The sequence below is a fragment of the Sinohyriopsis cumingii genome, chromosome 10, assembly GCF_028554795.1.
Source record: "Sinohyriopsis cumingii isolate HCF-2022 chromosome 10, ASM2855479v2, whole genome shotgun sequence".
In the NCBI taxonomy this organism is placed as follows: domain Eukaryota; kingdom Metazoa; phylum Mollusca; class Bivalvia; order Unionida; family Unionidae; genus Sinohyriopsis; species Sinohyriopsis cumingii.
Window position 1 is genome coordinate 6,742,694 of NC_142970.1, and position 14,610 is coordinate 6,757,303.

The 14,610-nt window shown below is 37.0% G+C and overlaps 1 protein-coding gene across 1 annotated transcript in view; it reads right to left on the bottom strand.

Annotated features, from left to right (window-relative positions):
• Positions 1–11,641, bottom strand: part of LOC149789544 (uncharacterized) — a 31,388-nt gene extending 19,747 nt beyond the window's left edge. Inside the window, exons 1-2 of the mRNA XM_089973314.1 lie at positions 11,464–11,641; positions 7,339–7,449 (exon numbers count right to left, since the gene is read on the bottom strand). Of these exons, the coding sequence (XP_089829440.1) occupies positions 7,339–7,449; positions 11,464–11,511 (159 nt within the window). The 5' untranslated portion in view covers positions 11,512–11,641. The remainder of the gene's footprint in view (positions 1–7,338; positions 7,450–11,463) is intronic.
• Between the last annotated feature and the right edge of the window lie 2,969 nt (positions 11,642–14,610).

The following is a 14,610-nucleotide window of genomic DNA, read 5'->3' on the forward strand; positions in this document are numbered from 1 at the left end:
CAAAATTTCAAGCAAACTACCATTGAACCTGAGGGACAATGTGTCCGTATCTTGAAATTTGATCACGAGACGATGAGCCACTTGATGGTACTCAATCTTCACACTTTTTTGGCTCTGTTCAGTGCTTTGCCAAAGGCTAAGTTGAACCTGTCAGCAATAGTGTCCACCAAATGTTCACCACTAAAGTAATAACCTGAAGGAATTTTCTAGGTGTAGATAATGAAGGCTGGATTGCTGGCTGGTCTTGTGTCCCCTAAAAATCCGATTTTGTTGATTTCTTCCTCCAATTGGGCATTCAGGATTTCCACTTCGAAAGTGTTTTGCTTTTCGGTGATGTTTTTTGATTTGTGTTGGGTGAATGATTTCCACTAAAGCCACTTCCCAATGGGCTTCGTGATCTAACTGGATGGTCTGAGGTAATTTGACCGTGTAACAGCACAACGTGTTCTTGGGAAACACCTTCATGGAACTGTCACTGGGTAAGGTTAAGTAAAATTGGTTGTTATTGCTCATAATTCCAGAGTTTTGTGGCTCTCCGAGGCGATACTGGAAGTCAGAGGAGTGTCTCCGCCCAAAATGGGGTTGTTGTTGTTGTGGTTGTTGTTGTTCGACTGGTGACTGGCACTGGCACTGGACACTAGGTTCCCGTGGTTCCCGTTCGAGGAGAATTTCAGGGAGGGATTAGGAAGAAGGTAACCGCCGATGTAACTGCTCAATACAATGGTCCACAAGTGTTTGTCTCCTTGTTGCAAACTCAGATTGGCAATGGATGCACCGATGACACAATACACCACGAAGGTTTGGCAGAAAAAGTCGATTTGCGTTTTAGGCACACGTTTTCCATACCACACCCACAAGGGTTGTGTTTGTAAATCTTGCAGAGAAGAATTGGGTGAAAGAGTGATCGCAGTAGCTGAATCTGTGTGAAAGGGCATGATGGTCACTTCTTTTTATAGTACGAAGCGTCGATGCAAGAATAAAAACTGGGTGGATATCCTTTCCAACGTACTTTGACTTCTCTGACACGTCGTTTGCCCACTTTACAGTTTCTGCGTTTGACAATGCCTTTGATGTCGTACACGTCGTTTTTTTTGGTGACACGACTTGATTTCAAATAAGTACGGGCTAGCGTTTTGTTGAGTACTTAACACCCATGGCTGTCTTTTTGAGCACCTTTTTCCTCCTTTGCCACGCTCGGACAGAAAAAATGAGTGTGTGGTGAGACTATTCCCACTCATGTTTAAAGCTTTTCAATCAGGTTGTTAAGGACTAGTTAGTCCTACACCTGAGTGGCTAAATTTAAAAGTAGTCTGTGAGTACATAAAAGTCTGGGGGATGAGGCTCTCTTTCCCTCCCCAGGAGCAATTAAAAATCACGCGGTGCGTTATTAAACCAGTGATATATGTTCCATTAGAGCGAAAATCACTTTAATTCAAGTAAGCAAGCAAGCAAGTTCGGGTACCGTCTCTAGCACTTTTGCTGACACCAACTGTCTGGGTTATTTTCTTTCTTGCAAGCCCCTATGTTCCACTTCTGTTTGTGATAATAACTTGTGATACTTCACATTTTCTAAAGTGGAAATCTTTACAAGCCGTACAAAATACAAAACTTATATGACTTTGGCTTTTGACACTTGCACAGACTCTTCACTTTATAAGTGTCACGAGAAAATTGTATATCCAATTTTTACCATTTTCAAAAACACGCACACACTTGCAGCTTGACCAGAAATATGTACATCTTGTTTTGTAGATAAGTCACAGACAAGTCCAAGTCCATAGGTGGTTATGAACGTTAGGAATATCCCCTCATTTTTTCAGAAATATCAAAGCTTGTATGTGCATTTTCCCTTTTCCACTCTATATTAGTGCTTAGATTTGTTCCAAAAAAAGAAAAAAAGAAACGAAACAATTTTGAAGAAAAAAACAACTGAATTTTGAATTCAGGTTTCTCTCTGTTTATAATTTTTTTTCAAGTTGATGGTGCATGACAGAGTACATTCGCCTACCTTTCCAAAGTGAGAGCCATTTCTTCACCTGTCACTGCCTTTGTTAAATTCGGTTTCATTGGTTAGTTATCGTTAATCTTTAATTTTTTGATGCATTTCTTTTTGATAGAAGATTTAAGGCTTTCTAGTGTTGTAACGGTATTTATGTTGTTTAGTCTGTTGATGAAATTATCTATAGCAAAGTGCTTAAGATTTTTTCAGGTTTTTTATTATTTCAAGCCCTACAAAAGGAGACCAAGTTTGTCTTCAAAGAGGATTGAAGCTCTAAATTACACGGGCGTGAAGGAAAACATCGTTATGTTCATTCTAATCATGCTTGCCGTATCTCTTTGTGTTTTAGAGGTCATATTTCTTCTTAAGTAAATACACGCATCAATAGACAGACAGATTGGGTCATCATCCTTGAGTTTCACTGTACTTTCGGTTCTTTACTTCATACAAACCCCAAATTTATTAGTTTAAAAAAAAAGATAACATGCCCCTCAATACTGTAACACATCTGTTCTGACTCTACCGATGTGAGTGTAAGTGTTTATGTTAAAATGTTTAAGTGAGATATAAAAAAATGGTCAGCTTGAAAATGCGAACCAATACTGTGACGCTCAGTATTTTGATGTGGTAAGAAGAAATGGCACAACACACACAAAGAGGGCTTGTAAGTTCACATTTCAGTCTGTCTGCACTGTAATGGTAACAACACAAGAACATAGGGATTATTATGCCACACAGTCCTAGAACAAAACAATGCATCACCCGTTGTAAGCCATTTCATTGCCTGTACTTATTTTCTTACCGCGTTCACTTCGAATTGACTTGAGTAGCTATTCACACAGTGACGAGAATGGCCATGCTTTACTGGGTCTATCCTATAGGCGATTTATATAAAAAATATTTTAAAAAATTAAACTAATGCACGAACAATGGTTCCATGGGCGATCCCATGGAAATTGTGTCCGTCTTATTACAAAATACATCAACATTTAATTTAACCGTGCAGATCGCTAGAACAAACCTCTGATCATATACATTTTGAAAAGTGTTGTGTGACACAGATCGCCATTGTCGCTTGGTGTCTGCTTTCTTCTTCGAAAAGAGATCGTTTCGTCTTGACTATAAAAATTTAATTTGACTAAGTTTTACGCACTACTTGAACTCATACATTTCACGTTCTAGGTGCTAGCCATCGTTCTCAGTGTTCTGGAAGTTCGTTTTTGCGTGTCTCAGATGTGATACTATTTTTTATGGACCGAACGAAATTTCTTTTGGCGTGAATCAGGACTCGTGGTTTTGTGGCATAAATGGAGAGCATTCATGAAAGCTCAGTTATGTCGTCTTCGAAATCGCTGACACGGATCTGAGCTAACACTTCAGGTTTTGTGTGAGGCGATACGGTACATCATTGCCTTTTACTTCCTCAATGAAATCGTTTCATCTTATTGCAAAATTACATTTGACTAGGTTTCATACGCAGCAGGTCCCTGTATATAAGAAGAGTGTCTTAGCGTCAGAGTATTCATTCCACTTTCAAACGATCAAGAAGATGGAAGAGTCAGCACAGATCGACCTGCTGGTCAAATATTTGCTAAAAGTCATACGAAAGCATAATTCACATGCGAAAGTGGCAACAAAACTTACTCTTTTGGTCGTTGATTTGATGAGAGTCATACGAAAGTGTGTGCTAATGAAGTTTGCTATATCTGCAAAGGTAAATGGGTATTTGTCTCCAAAATACCTGCTTCGTCTGAGAAAGAGAGACAAAAGTCAAGATACCTAATATCGTTGTCAGGAGAAAGGACACTGGAATTCAGAGTGCCCTACGAGAAAAGAGAAGAAACAGAAACAAGACGAAACAGAGAAGAGGGATTCAGAAGAAGAAGAAGAAGAAATTGAAGATGATGAAGAACTTGTGCCAGTAAAGACATGGAAATAGAAAAATTGACAATGTGAGCCGATGCGTTGGCCCTGATGTGAAATTTCATACTACCTTCTAAAAGAGAATAGACCAGAAAGAAAACGTAAGTGTCTCTTGGTCTTGACATTGTATAATAAGGATGGCGTGTTTTGTTTTTACTCACACTTTATGAATTTGTGCTCTTTCACCTCTCTCTATCCCTCTGGATCATGTTTTAGTTAGAATTGAAATGGAAGGATGTTTTCCTTCACGCACGCTCTTTAGGCATGCAAATCCGTAAACAATAGTCAGTCTATTCATCCATCATTTTGTGTCTTGATGTTTCCTAAAGCACACACTGATGCCATAAAATTACGGGTTAAATGGGTTTTGTAGTGTTGGGAGTTGGTGGGGTGGGGTGTAGGTGTTTGGCAGAGTTGGTCATTGCAGGTGAGGGCTTAGGTGCTTTCAAAAAACTTTTTCTTCTTCACTCTGTGTTGATGGAATATAATGGGTTATTTTCTTCACTCTCTGTTGATAGTATATATATCAAGAGTTATTTCTTCTCTCCGTGTGGATAGTGTGTAATGGTTTTCTTCTTCCCTCTGTGGTGTGTGTGTGTGTGTGTGTGTGTGTGTGTGTGTGTGTGTGTGTGTGTGGTGTGTGTGTGTGTGTTAGCGTACGTTGTGTAGATCGTATATTTGGTTGTTTTTTATCTTCCTCCCGAGTGTGGATAGTATATTTGGGGTTTGTATGCGTTAGCGACCTTGTGTGGATAGTATATTTGGGGTTTATATGCGTTCGCGTACGTTTGTGTGGATAGTTTATTTGGGGTTTGTATTATCTCCCCTCTGTGTTGATAGTATATTTGGGGTTTGTTTTTCCTCTTCCCTCTGTGTGTGTGTGTGTGTGTGTGCGTGTGTCTGCGTGCGTATGTTGTGTGTGTGTGTGTATTGGTCTCTGTTTGTCCCTATAAAACTCACTTTATCCCTATCATATACACTCTACGTACCTACCTACAGTAGCGCGTATTCAGGTCAGCCACTTGCAACACTGTTGCCATTTCTGCCCTAGTGTTCAGTACAGTGACGTCACTGACGCTGGAAATTTTGAGACTATAAATATCGACTTGGGGATTTCCACATTTTGTAGCTATACATATATAATAGAATTCATAAACAGGAACGTCACTCAAGCAGAGGCTATAAAAAGATAGTGGGATTTTCCAAAGGAATAACCCAAAAGTTGGAACTATAAATAGATAGTGGGATTTCATAGGAATTTCAGCTGATTATAGATACATAGGTATTTATCCATGATCGTCACACAAGTTGATATTGTAAGTAGTTACTAATTTTATGCATTTTATAGTGTGTGTGTGTGTGTGTGTGTGTGTGTGTGTGTTCGCGTACGTTGTGTAGATCGTATATTTGGTTGTTTTTTTTTCCCTCCCGAGTGTGGATAGTATATTTGGGGTTTGTATGCGTTAGCTACCTTGTGTGGATAGTATATTTGGGGTTTGTATGCGTTCGCGTACGTTTGTGTGGATAGTTTATTGGGGGTTTGTATTATCTCCCCTTTGTGTTGATAGTATATTTGGGGTTTGTTTTTTCCTCTTCCCTCTATGTGTGTGTGTGTGCGTGTGTCTGCGCGCGTATGTTGTGTGTGTGTTTGTGTGTGTATTGGTCTATGTTTGTCCCTATAAAACTGACTTTATCCCTATCAGATACACTCTACCTACCTACCTACAGTAGCGCGTATTCAGGTCAGCCACTTGCAACACTGTTGCCATTTATCCCCTAGTGTTCAGTACAGTGACGTCACTGACGCTGGAAATTTTGAGACTATAAATATCGACTTGGGGATTTCCACATTTTGTAGCTATACATATATACTAGAATTCATAAACAGGAACGTCACTCAAGCTGAGGCTATAAAAAGATAGTGGGATTTTCCAAAGGAATAACCCACAAGTTGGAGCTATAAATAGATAGTGGGATTTCATAGGAATTTCAGCTGATTATAGATACATAGATATTTATCCACGATCGTCACACAAGTTGATATTGTAAGTAGTTACTAATTTTGTCCATTTTAGTCTAAACCATTGTAACTTAATTTTCGGGGATATGTTTATTTCCCTTTAAATTCTGGGACAATTTCGTCATTTTAGCGTTACTTTTAGTCACATCCATTTTGTCGTTGAGCATTTCCTTGATTATAGCTATTTATAGCATCATTACAATTATGCAAATTTTTGAACACCCCAGCATGATTTCAGGTCTTGGTAATGCTTTATATATAAATCTCACGCTTGTACTAGTGTATGTATGTTTCTGTCTCTGTTGTGTTTGACCCTCTACCATCATTGTCCCTAGACAATCCCACCATGTTCAATTCCCCTTGACGCTATACAGACCCACCATGTTCAATTTCCATATGTTAAATTCCCCTTGACGCTAGACAGTCCCACGATTTATTCCCATGTTCAATTGCCCTTGACGCTAGAAAGTCCCACGATTTATTCCCATGTTAAATTCCCCTTGACACTAGAGTGGCCCACGATTTTTCTCCATGTTAAATTCCCCTTGACGCTAGAGTGACCCACGATTTTTCTCCATGTTAATTTTCCCTTGACGCTAGAGTGACCCGGGGGGGTCTGTAATGCTAATTCCCATTGACGCTAGGGTGACCCTATTCACTACTCTAAATAGAATGACCGTTATTGCTTTTTGATCTCTGCGTATATGTATGGCGTACATATGTATGGATGGGGTATGTATGGATGGGGGTATTTTTCGTCGAAGTGTACATACAAGTATTCATATATTCAATCACTTTGCATATATAAAACTGTGTCCTCAACAAAACGATTTTACGAAGGGTTTCCCCTCATTTCATCACATACGCGAACACACATACACCCACTCCCACTCACCCCTCCCCATATATTTGTAACAGTCCTAATATGCTATTCCCAGTTAGTTATCTGTCTAGATCGAGTGAGTTTAAAAATTAATATTTCCCATGAATGAATGTTTACCCTAGATGTCTTGAGACAACAATTTGTGGAATCCACAATTTGTGGATCTCTATAGGCATACCTTCGCATCGACGACGGTATGTATGTGTGTGTTCATGTCTGTCTGTCTATCTGTAAGTATATATGCATATATTTTGAGTGCCCTTTTCAAATTCCAGTATGGCAAATGATTAACGTGTTTATTTCATGTATATGAACTAAATATACGAAATGCCTACACTGTACACTAAATCATAGGGCAGTTTTTTGTGGGTCAGTCCGACTCGTGTAAACGTGTTTACCCATTTGTATTTTATTATATAGTAAGTACTATAATTTTTTATTAATTAATATTACTGAGAGAGAGAGAGAGAGAGAGAGAGAGAGAGAGAGAGAGAGAGAACTGAGGGTACCTACCGTATGGGTATCGTAATGAAAGGTAATGGTTGTATGTTCATTAGGTTCATGAGTGGAGACAGGCGCATGCGTATAGTGGGTATTGGTGCGATGATTGTGTATGGTTGTTTGCTGAAAGAGAATATGGTTACTGTACCTAAAATGCAAAACATGTTTCAAAACAGGAACTCAGAAAGCAATTTTTACTCTGACGATACAATTTCTTATATAACATAGGAAACTAACTTGTAACTTAGTTACCCTGCGTCCAGTCGAAATAATTGTGGTTATTACAGGTTACCTGAGCGTAGATGACAAAGGTAGAACCATACACGTATTCGCTTAGCCGACGAAATGCACATCTCCATTTCAAAATCATACCAGCAGAACATTTAAATACAAGAATTACTTTACTCTTACGATGCATATATTACGTTAGTGAACCCGAACCGAGTTACTAGAGGATACTCGATCGCGGACGTAAATGAAACCACCTTATCCACTTTAGCTAAGCCTATTAAAAGCTTTTTGTTGTTGTTGTAGGGCTTAACGCCATTTTTCAGCACAAGATAGGCCATACATGGTGGCCAGTATTAATGGTGGAGGAAGAACCCGGAAAACCCCCGGAAAGAACCACCGACCCACGAGAAGCTACTGGCAAACTTTCTCACATAACCACATTAGCCGAATCCGAGACTCGAACAGACGCAGACAGAGGTGAGATGGCAGTGATCCGTAACGGTGAGCACTTTAGACCACTCGGCCCCCCTATTAAAAGCAATACATTATATGTAATCTCCATTTCAGAATCATACCATAGTTATGTAATGTCAAAAGTGGCAACAGACGTAATAATACTCGCTCTAGAGCTTTGGCCAACTACAAAGAAATACAATTTGAAGGTTCAGAATGATTAATAATGTAGTCCAACGGCTGGGATTTTATTTAATTTACATATTTATTAATTCATTATACATTTAATTAAATAATTAAATTTTTTATGCAAAATATGAGTTAAATGCTCGTAAACAAGACTTAATGTCTCTAAAGAATTGGTTCGAACGGTAGGAACAGGTCTAATCTTGAATTCTGGTGGCTGAATGGCCCAACCTTAATTGTACAGTATGCTTGGCAGATTGGTTGAGTAGGGCTCCAGCAGCCAAACAAATGTTTGAACAGGATATGGAATAAAAAAACGCAACGGGAACGATCATTCAAGTAAATATGTTTCTTACCAACACACACACACACACACACACAAACACACACACACACACACACACACACACATATATATATATATATATATATATATATATATATATATATATATATATATATATATATATATATATATATATATATATAAACATAATTTCAAGGCCATATTCTTTCCGAGTACGGTCCAATTCCCAGAGGAGAAACGATGGCTGTGCGTGTGCGAATTATCTACGGATAGCAGATATCAAGCAAAAAGCACAATATGTTGTATCATCGTATATTCTGGAGGTCGCACATTGTAAGGGCCCTCAATCATTTATCAGATAAATTACCTATGATAGCAATGCAAGATAAAATTTATTTCAGACCGTAATAGCAAGCGCTATGTCTGCAGTTGAGTGGTCGGAAAATCTAACTTTAGATACAGAGACATAATTGGGTTGATAATCCATCTTTAAATACAGAGACATGAGTGGGTTGATAATCTAGTTTAAGATACAGAGACAAGGGTGGGTTGATAATCTAGTTTTATAGACAGAGCCAGGAGTGGGTTGATAGTCTAGTTTTAGGTACAGTGACATAATTTGGTTGATAATCTAGTTTTAGATACAGAGACAGAATTGGGTTGATTATCTAGTTTTAGAGACAGAGACAGGAGTGGGTTGATAATCTAGTTTTAGAGAGAGAGAGAGAGAGAGAGAGAGTGAAACAGGAGTGGGTTGATAATCTAATTTTAGATACAGACACATAATTGGGTTGGTAATCTTGTTTTATATACAGAGACATAATTGAGCTGATAATCGAGATTTAGGTACAGAGAAAGAATTTGGTTGATAATCTAGTTTTGTATGCAGAGACATAATTGGGTTGATAATCTATTTATTTTTTTTTTGAGAGAGAGAGAGGGATGGTCTGAAAATCTAGTTTTATATACAGAGATATAATTGGATTGATTATCTAGTTTTCGAGAAAGGGACATGAATGGGTTGGTAATCTAGTTTTTGAGAGAGAGAGAGAGAGAGTTTTAGCGAAAGGGACAGGAGTGGTTGGATAATCTAGTTTTAGATACATAGACAGAAGTGGGTTGATAATCTAGCTTTATATAAAGAGACATAACTGCGTTGATAATCTAGTTTTAGAGAGAGAGAGGAGTGGTCAGATAATCTAGATTTAGGTACAGAGACATAATTGGTTTGATAATCTTGTGTTAGGTATAGAGGCATAATTGGGTTGATAATCTAGTTTTAGAGACAGGGACATGAGTGGGTTGATAATCTAGTTTTAGAAACAGAGACATGAGTGGTTTGATGATCTAGTTTTAGAGAGAATGACAGAAATGGTTTGAAAATCTAGTTTTAGAGAGAGAGAGAGAGAGGAGTGGGATGACAATCTAGTTTTAGATACAGAGACATAATTGGGTTGATAATCTAGTTTTAGAGACAGGGACATGAGTGGGTTGATAATCTAGTTTTAGAAACAGAGACATGAGTGGTTTGATGATCTAGTTTTAGAGAGAATGACAGAAATGGTTTGAAAATCTAGTTTTAGAGAGAGAGAGAGAGAGAGAGAGGAGTGGGTTGACAATCTAGTTTTAGATACAGAGACATAATTGGGTTGATAATCTAGTTTTAGAGACAGGGACATGAGTGGGTTGATAATCTAGTTTTAGAAACAGAGACATGAGTGGTTTGATGATCTAGTTTTAGAGAGAATGACAGAAATGGTTTGAAAATCTAGTTTTAGAGAGAGAGAGAGAGAGAGAGAGAGAGAGGAGTGGGTTGACAATCTAGTTTTAGATACAGAGACATAATTGGGTTGATAATCTAGTGTAGATACAGAGACATAATTAGGCTGATAATCTAATGTTAGAGACAGAGACAGGCGTGAGTTGCTAATCTAGTTATATATAGAGAGAGAGAGACATGAGTGGTCTGATAATCTAGTTCTAGATACAGAGACAGAATTGGGTTGATATTATAACTTTAGAGACAGAGACAGGAGTGGGTTGATGATCTAGTTTTAGAGACAGAGAGAGACAAAAGTGGGTTGATAATCTAGTTTTAGAGACAGAGACAGAGTAGATATATGACGGTGACTAGAAAAAGATTTCTTAGTCCGCAGTTTGAAGTTGTCAATTGCATAATCGGAATTACGACAGTAGAAAAAGAAATTAACTTTCAGTCCAGTGTTTTTTTACTTCTTCTTCTTCTTCTTCTGTGCCTAACCTTGACACAAGGCTTGAAATTGGGGTACAGGCAAGTGAAAAGCCATGCTTACTGATGTCATATTCAATTTGGTATGGCATCTATCTAACCAAAGGAGTTAAGTTTATCCTCACGTTTACAAGATTTTGAACCTAAGTCTCAACCACGAGGAACCTGAGTGATACCACGACTTTTGAAATGTGCTGACGCAGACAATACAAAACACGTTGTCGTCTATATATATATATATATATATATATATATATATATATATATATATATATATATATTACATAATAACCATCTTGTTAAAGTGTTGGGCATAAACAATACTGCAATTAACATAGAGAAGAAGGATATACAGTGTTACTTGTTATTGTTAACAATACCTTCGCTGAATAGAAATGGCAAAATTTATCGTCTTGGTATAAATAGTAAAGACTGATAAACGGATAAAAGGATGAAACTGTATTCCAATAACTCACGAACCTCTTCCAAATTACACAATCGCTTCTATAAAGAAAGTTCTATCAGGACCTGCTGTCTAACTGTGCTATAGACTATTGTTGCGGGCACGATACAGGAAAATGCAATTATATAACTGATGTAACTATTAATATATAGACCAGTTATATAATTGCATTTTCTTTTATCGTGACTGCAACAATCCACCGACCTCCCTCTTCCCCAAAGACTAATTATTATACCCTTAGTCACTCACCTGGTAAGACAGGCCAATTAGAATCCCGAAGATGATCATAAATTTCATTTTGATGATGGTGTGGTTACAGACACGAATACTTATCTGGAGTTAACATTGCTTATCATGATCAAACATCATGACTTTGCCTGCATTTGGTTATCGCAAGGTTTCCTTATGAATGGTGTACATTCTAACCTCTGAGTGACACATATGTTGGCCTTTTATATTCAGTATCAAATACATCGTACTAGCGGTATATATTTAGATATTCGATGATTGTATATACATACAATATTTCTATCAGCAGCAGAGAGTGTGAACAGACCACTTGCTGATAGGTCCATATTTGAAAAATAAAGCTTCCTCCGAATTATATAAAAGGCCAATAACGTCCAACCGAAGCCTCTAACAAAAACTGGGAATTTCTCTAATTGGGTTAGTTTTTTTGATACTTTATCCTTGTCGTTCTCGTTTTTCAAAATTGTGTTTACCCACCACTTATTTGTGGCTGCACTCTCTCTTCTACTCTAAATGTGTCAGTAATGAAATCATTATTACATCAATAATGTATTCTTGCACTAGTAGATTAGCTAGAGAAAGATTAGAAGCAATTAGAAGATATTTTCCTGTTCGTGATCCTCTCAATCACAAATTGCAAGAACGACAGGAGACACAAGTTGAATATGCAAAATATAAAGAATTTTGTTAAAAACGTAGTACAAAGGTTACTGAAAGTGTTGCAGACGTTACTGAAAGTGTTGCAGACATTACTGAAAAGCTTCTTCCAACGTTAAAACAAACTGCTGAACAAACTGAAAAAATAGCAAAACGAACTAAACAGACAAAAAAGATTTTAAGAGATCTTCCAGCTATAGCTGCCGCTCAACCACAACGTGCCCCTCAACCCGAAGAAATGCGCGAAGTACTTGAAATGTTATTGAAGATGCTAATAATGTTATAAACAAACAGCAAACAGCAGCAGATTTAACTGCATTTGCTACTGCGAGTTACAGAGAAAGATATTTAAAACCTGAATATGTTAATAAGCCGGTTTCAAGAGACACTTGGTACAACTGGATATTTCGAATGAAAAAGGAGGTAAGCAAGTTAGGACAAGTAATTGTGATAATATTGCATATATAGGTGAAATAAAACATATTTAGTGATAGGGCATCAACTTAGAAAACATCCAAACAAATCTAAACCTGAAGTTGATTTTCAAGATAAATTGATGGAAAAAGGTTTTAATGCTATCTAAAATGCAAAATCAGAAGAAGCTTATCATACTACTGCAATTTATAAAGATAAGGGTAAATATGTAAGAACGAAATAAGCTGATACTTGAACGAAAGATGACTGGGGTTAAAGATGTATATCGTATTTCTATTAAGCAAGATTCTCTCAAATCTGAAGATCCTGATTTTCAAAAATTTAAAGAATTATGAAACAGAAAACATCATAAACAATTACAAATTGTAACTGAAGCTCAACGACTATCTCCTTGACCACGACAACTTCCTCAACTTCCTCAACAACCATTACAACAAAAACAACAACTAGAACAATTACAACAAAACGATATCAACGAATTGATGAACCTGAAGCTCAAATTCCTCAATCTCCAGATGTTGAAGAAGCTGAAATTTTGTTTACAGATAAAGGATTAATAGTTATTACAAATGCGAATTTATCTAAAATATATGATATTGCTGCACAGTGTGATAAAAGAGATAGATAATGAAAACTGTAATATCGATCGATGACAAAAGATGATTTGATTGATAATTTAAGATTAGCTTCATATGATTCTGATGTTGTACATGATGAAAAATTTCAACGAGTATTTTGTGATAAAGTGAGAAAACGAAAAGAAGAATTACAGCAAGGAGAGATAGATGTTCTTACTGAAATATCTGGAAAACCTGAACCAAAAACAGGAAGTTGATTAGGAATTTGTCCTGAGAGTGTCCTTGCCGATATTGACCTACTGGAAATTCTGATCAGAGGAAAACGCACAGCAAATAATTCTCCAGAAATTATTAATGAAATATCTGATATTTGCCGAAGATTATTTACAGCGGTGTTATGGATCGTAATGTGTATCATTCTCTCATTAATGAAACTGCTGATAATTGTTACAGCGACTGAAAATAATTAACTAAGCAGCATGTAATTAAAAAATGATTATACACAATGCTCTACGTGGACTTGTAATAATGAGGGTAGTAAATCCACGAATAATAACATACAAAGCCATTTACGGAGATGGACTTGGCGATGTTGTTCAAGGTTTATGTAAGATAATTGATGTTGGTAATGTTGTCGGTAAATCATTTACAGCAATCAAAGCAAGATTAGCTCGATTAGTACAAAGAAAACCACAGCCAGTAAAATTACCAAGTACTGAAATTTTGCCTGCAAATATCAGTAAAATAATAAGTCAAGCTGCAAATAGAAAACTAACAGAGTTGGCTAATATATCCCAGTCAGAAATATGAAAAACTATAACAGCAAGTTTAATATCGGGATGTGGTCTTCGTTTTAGACGATAACAATTATAATAAAAATGCTTAAGCTTATATCCGATCAAGCGCTTGATATAGACGCACCCGTTCTCAAAGACGAATCAATACGTGATTATCAAAATTATTCTTATGACGCACGACAACCAGATCAACGTGGTCAAATTGAATTACAAGTTCAAGATACAAGCATATATTGTTTACCTGCGGAAGCGTTTATTAAAGTAGAAGGTATACTTTTGCAAGATGATAGTACAGGAGTTGCAATTGATGATAGCGTTGGTTTTGTTAACAATGGTATTATGGCGTTGTTTGACAGCGCTACGTACATGATTGACAAAAGAAATATTGAAACAATTCGAAAAAACGTTGATGTTGCTACAACAATACGTGGTCTTGCAAAATATTCAGATGATTATACAAGATCAGCCGGTCCATCAATGATGTTTGTTAAAGATACATCTAATTATCCTGAGCACATACACGTATGAATGAATGTAGCTGGAACAGAAGCTGCATCGATGAACAAACATTTCAACTTAGATTTTGCTACACGTCGATCAATGTTAAATAATTAAGAAGCTTTTTCCTGCGTTATTCCACTCTCTCATATATTTTGATTTTGTAGAAATGTTAGAAAAGT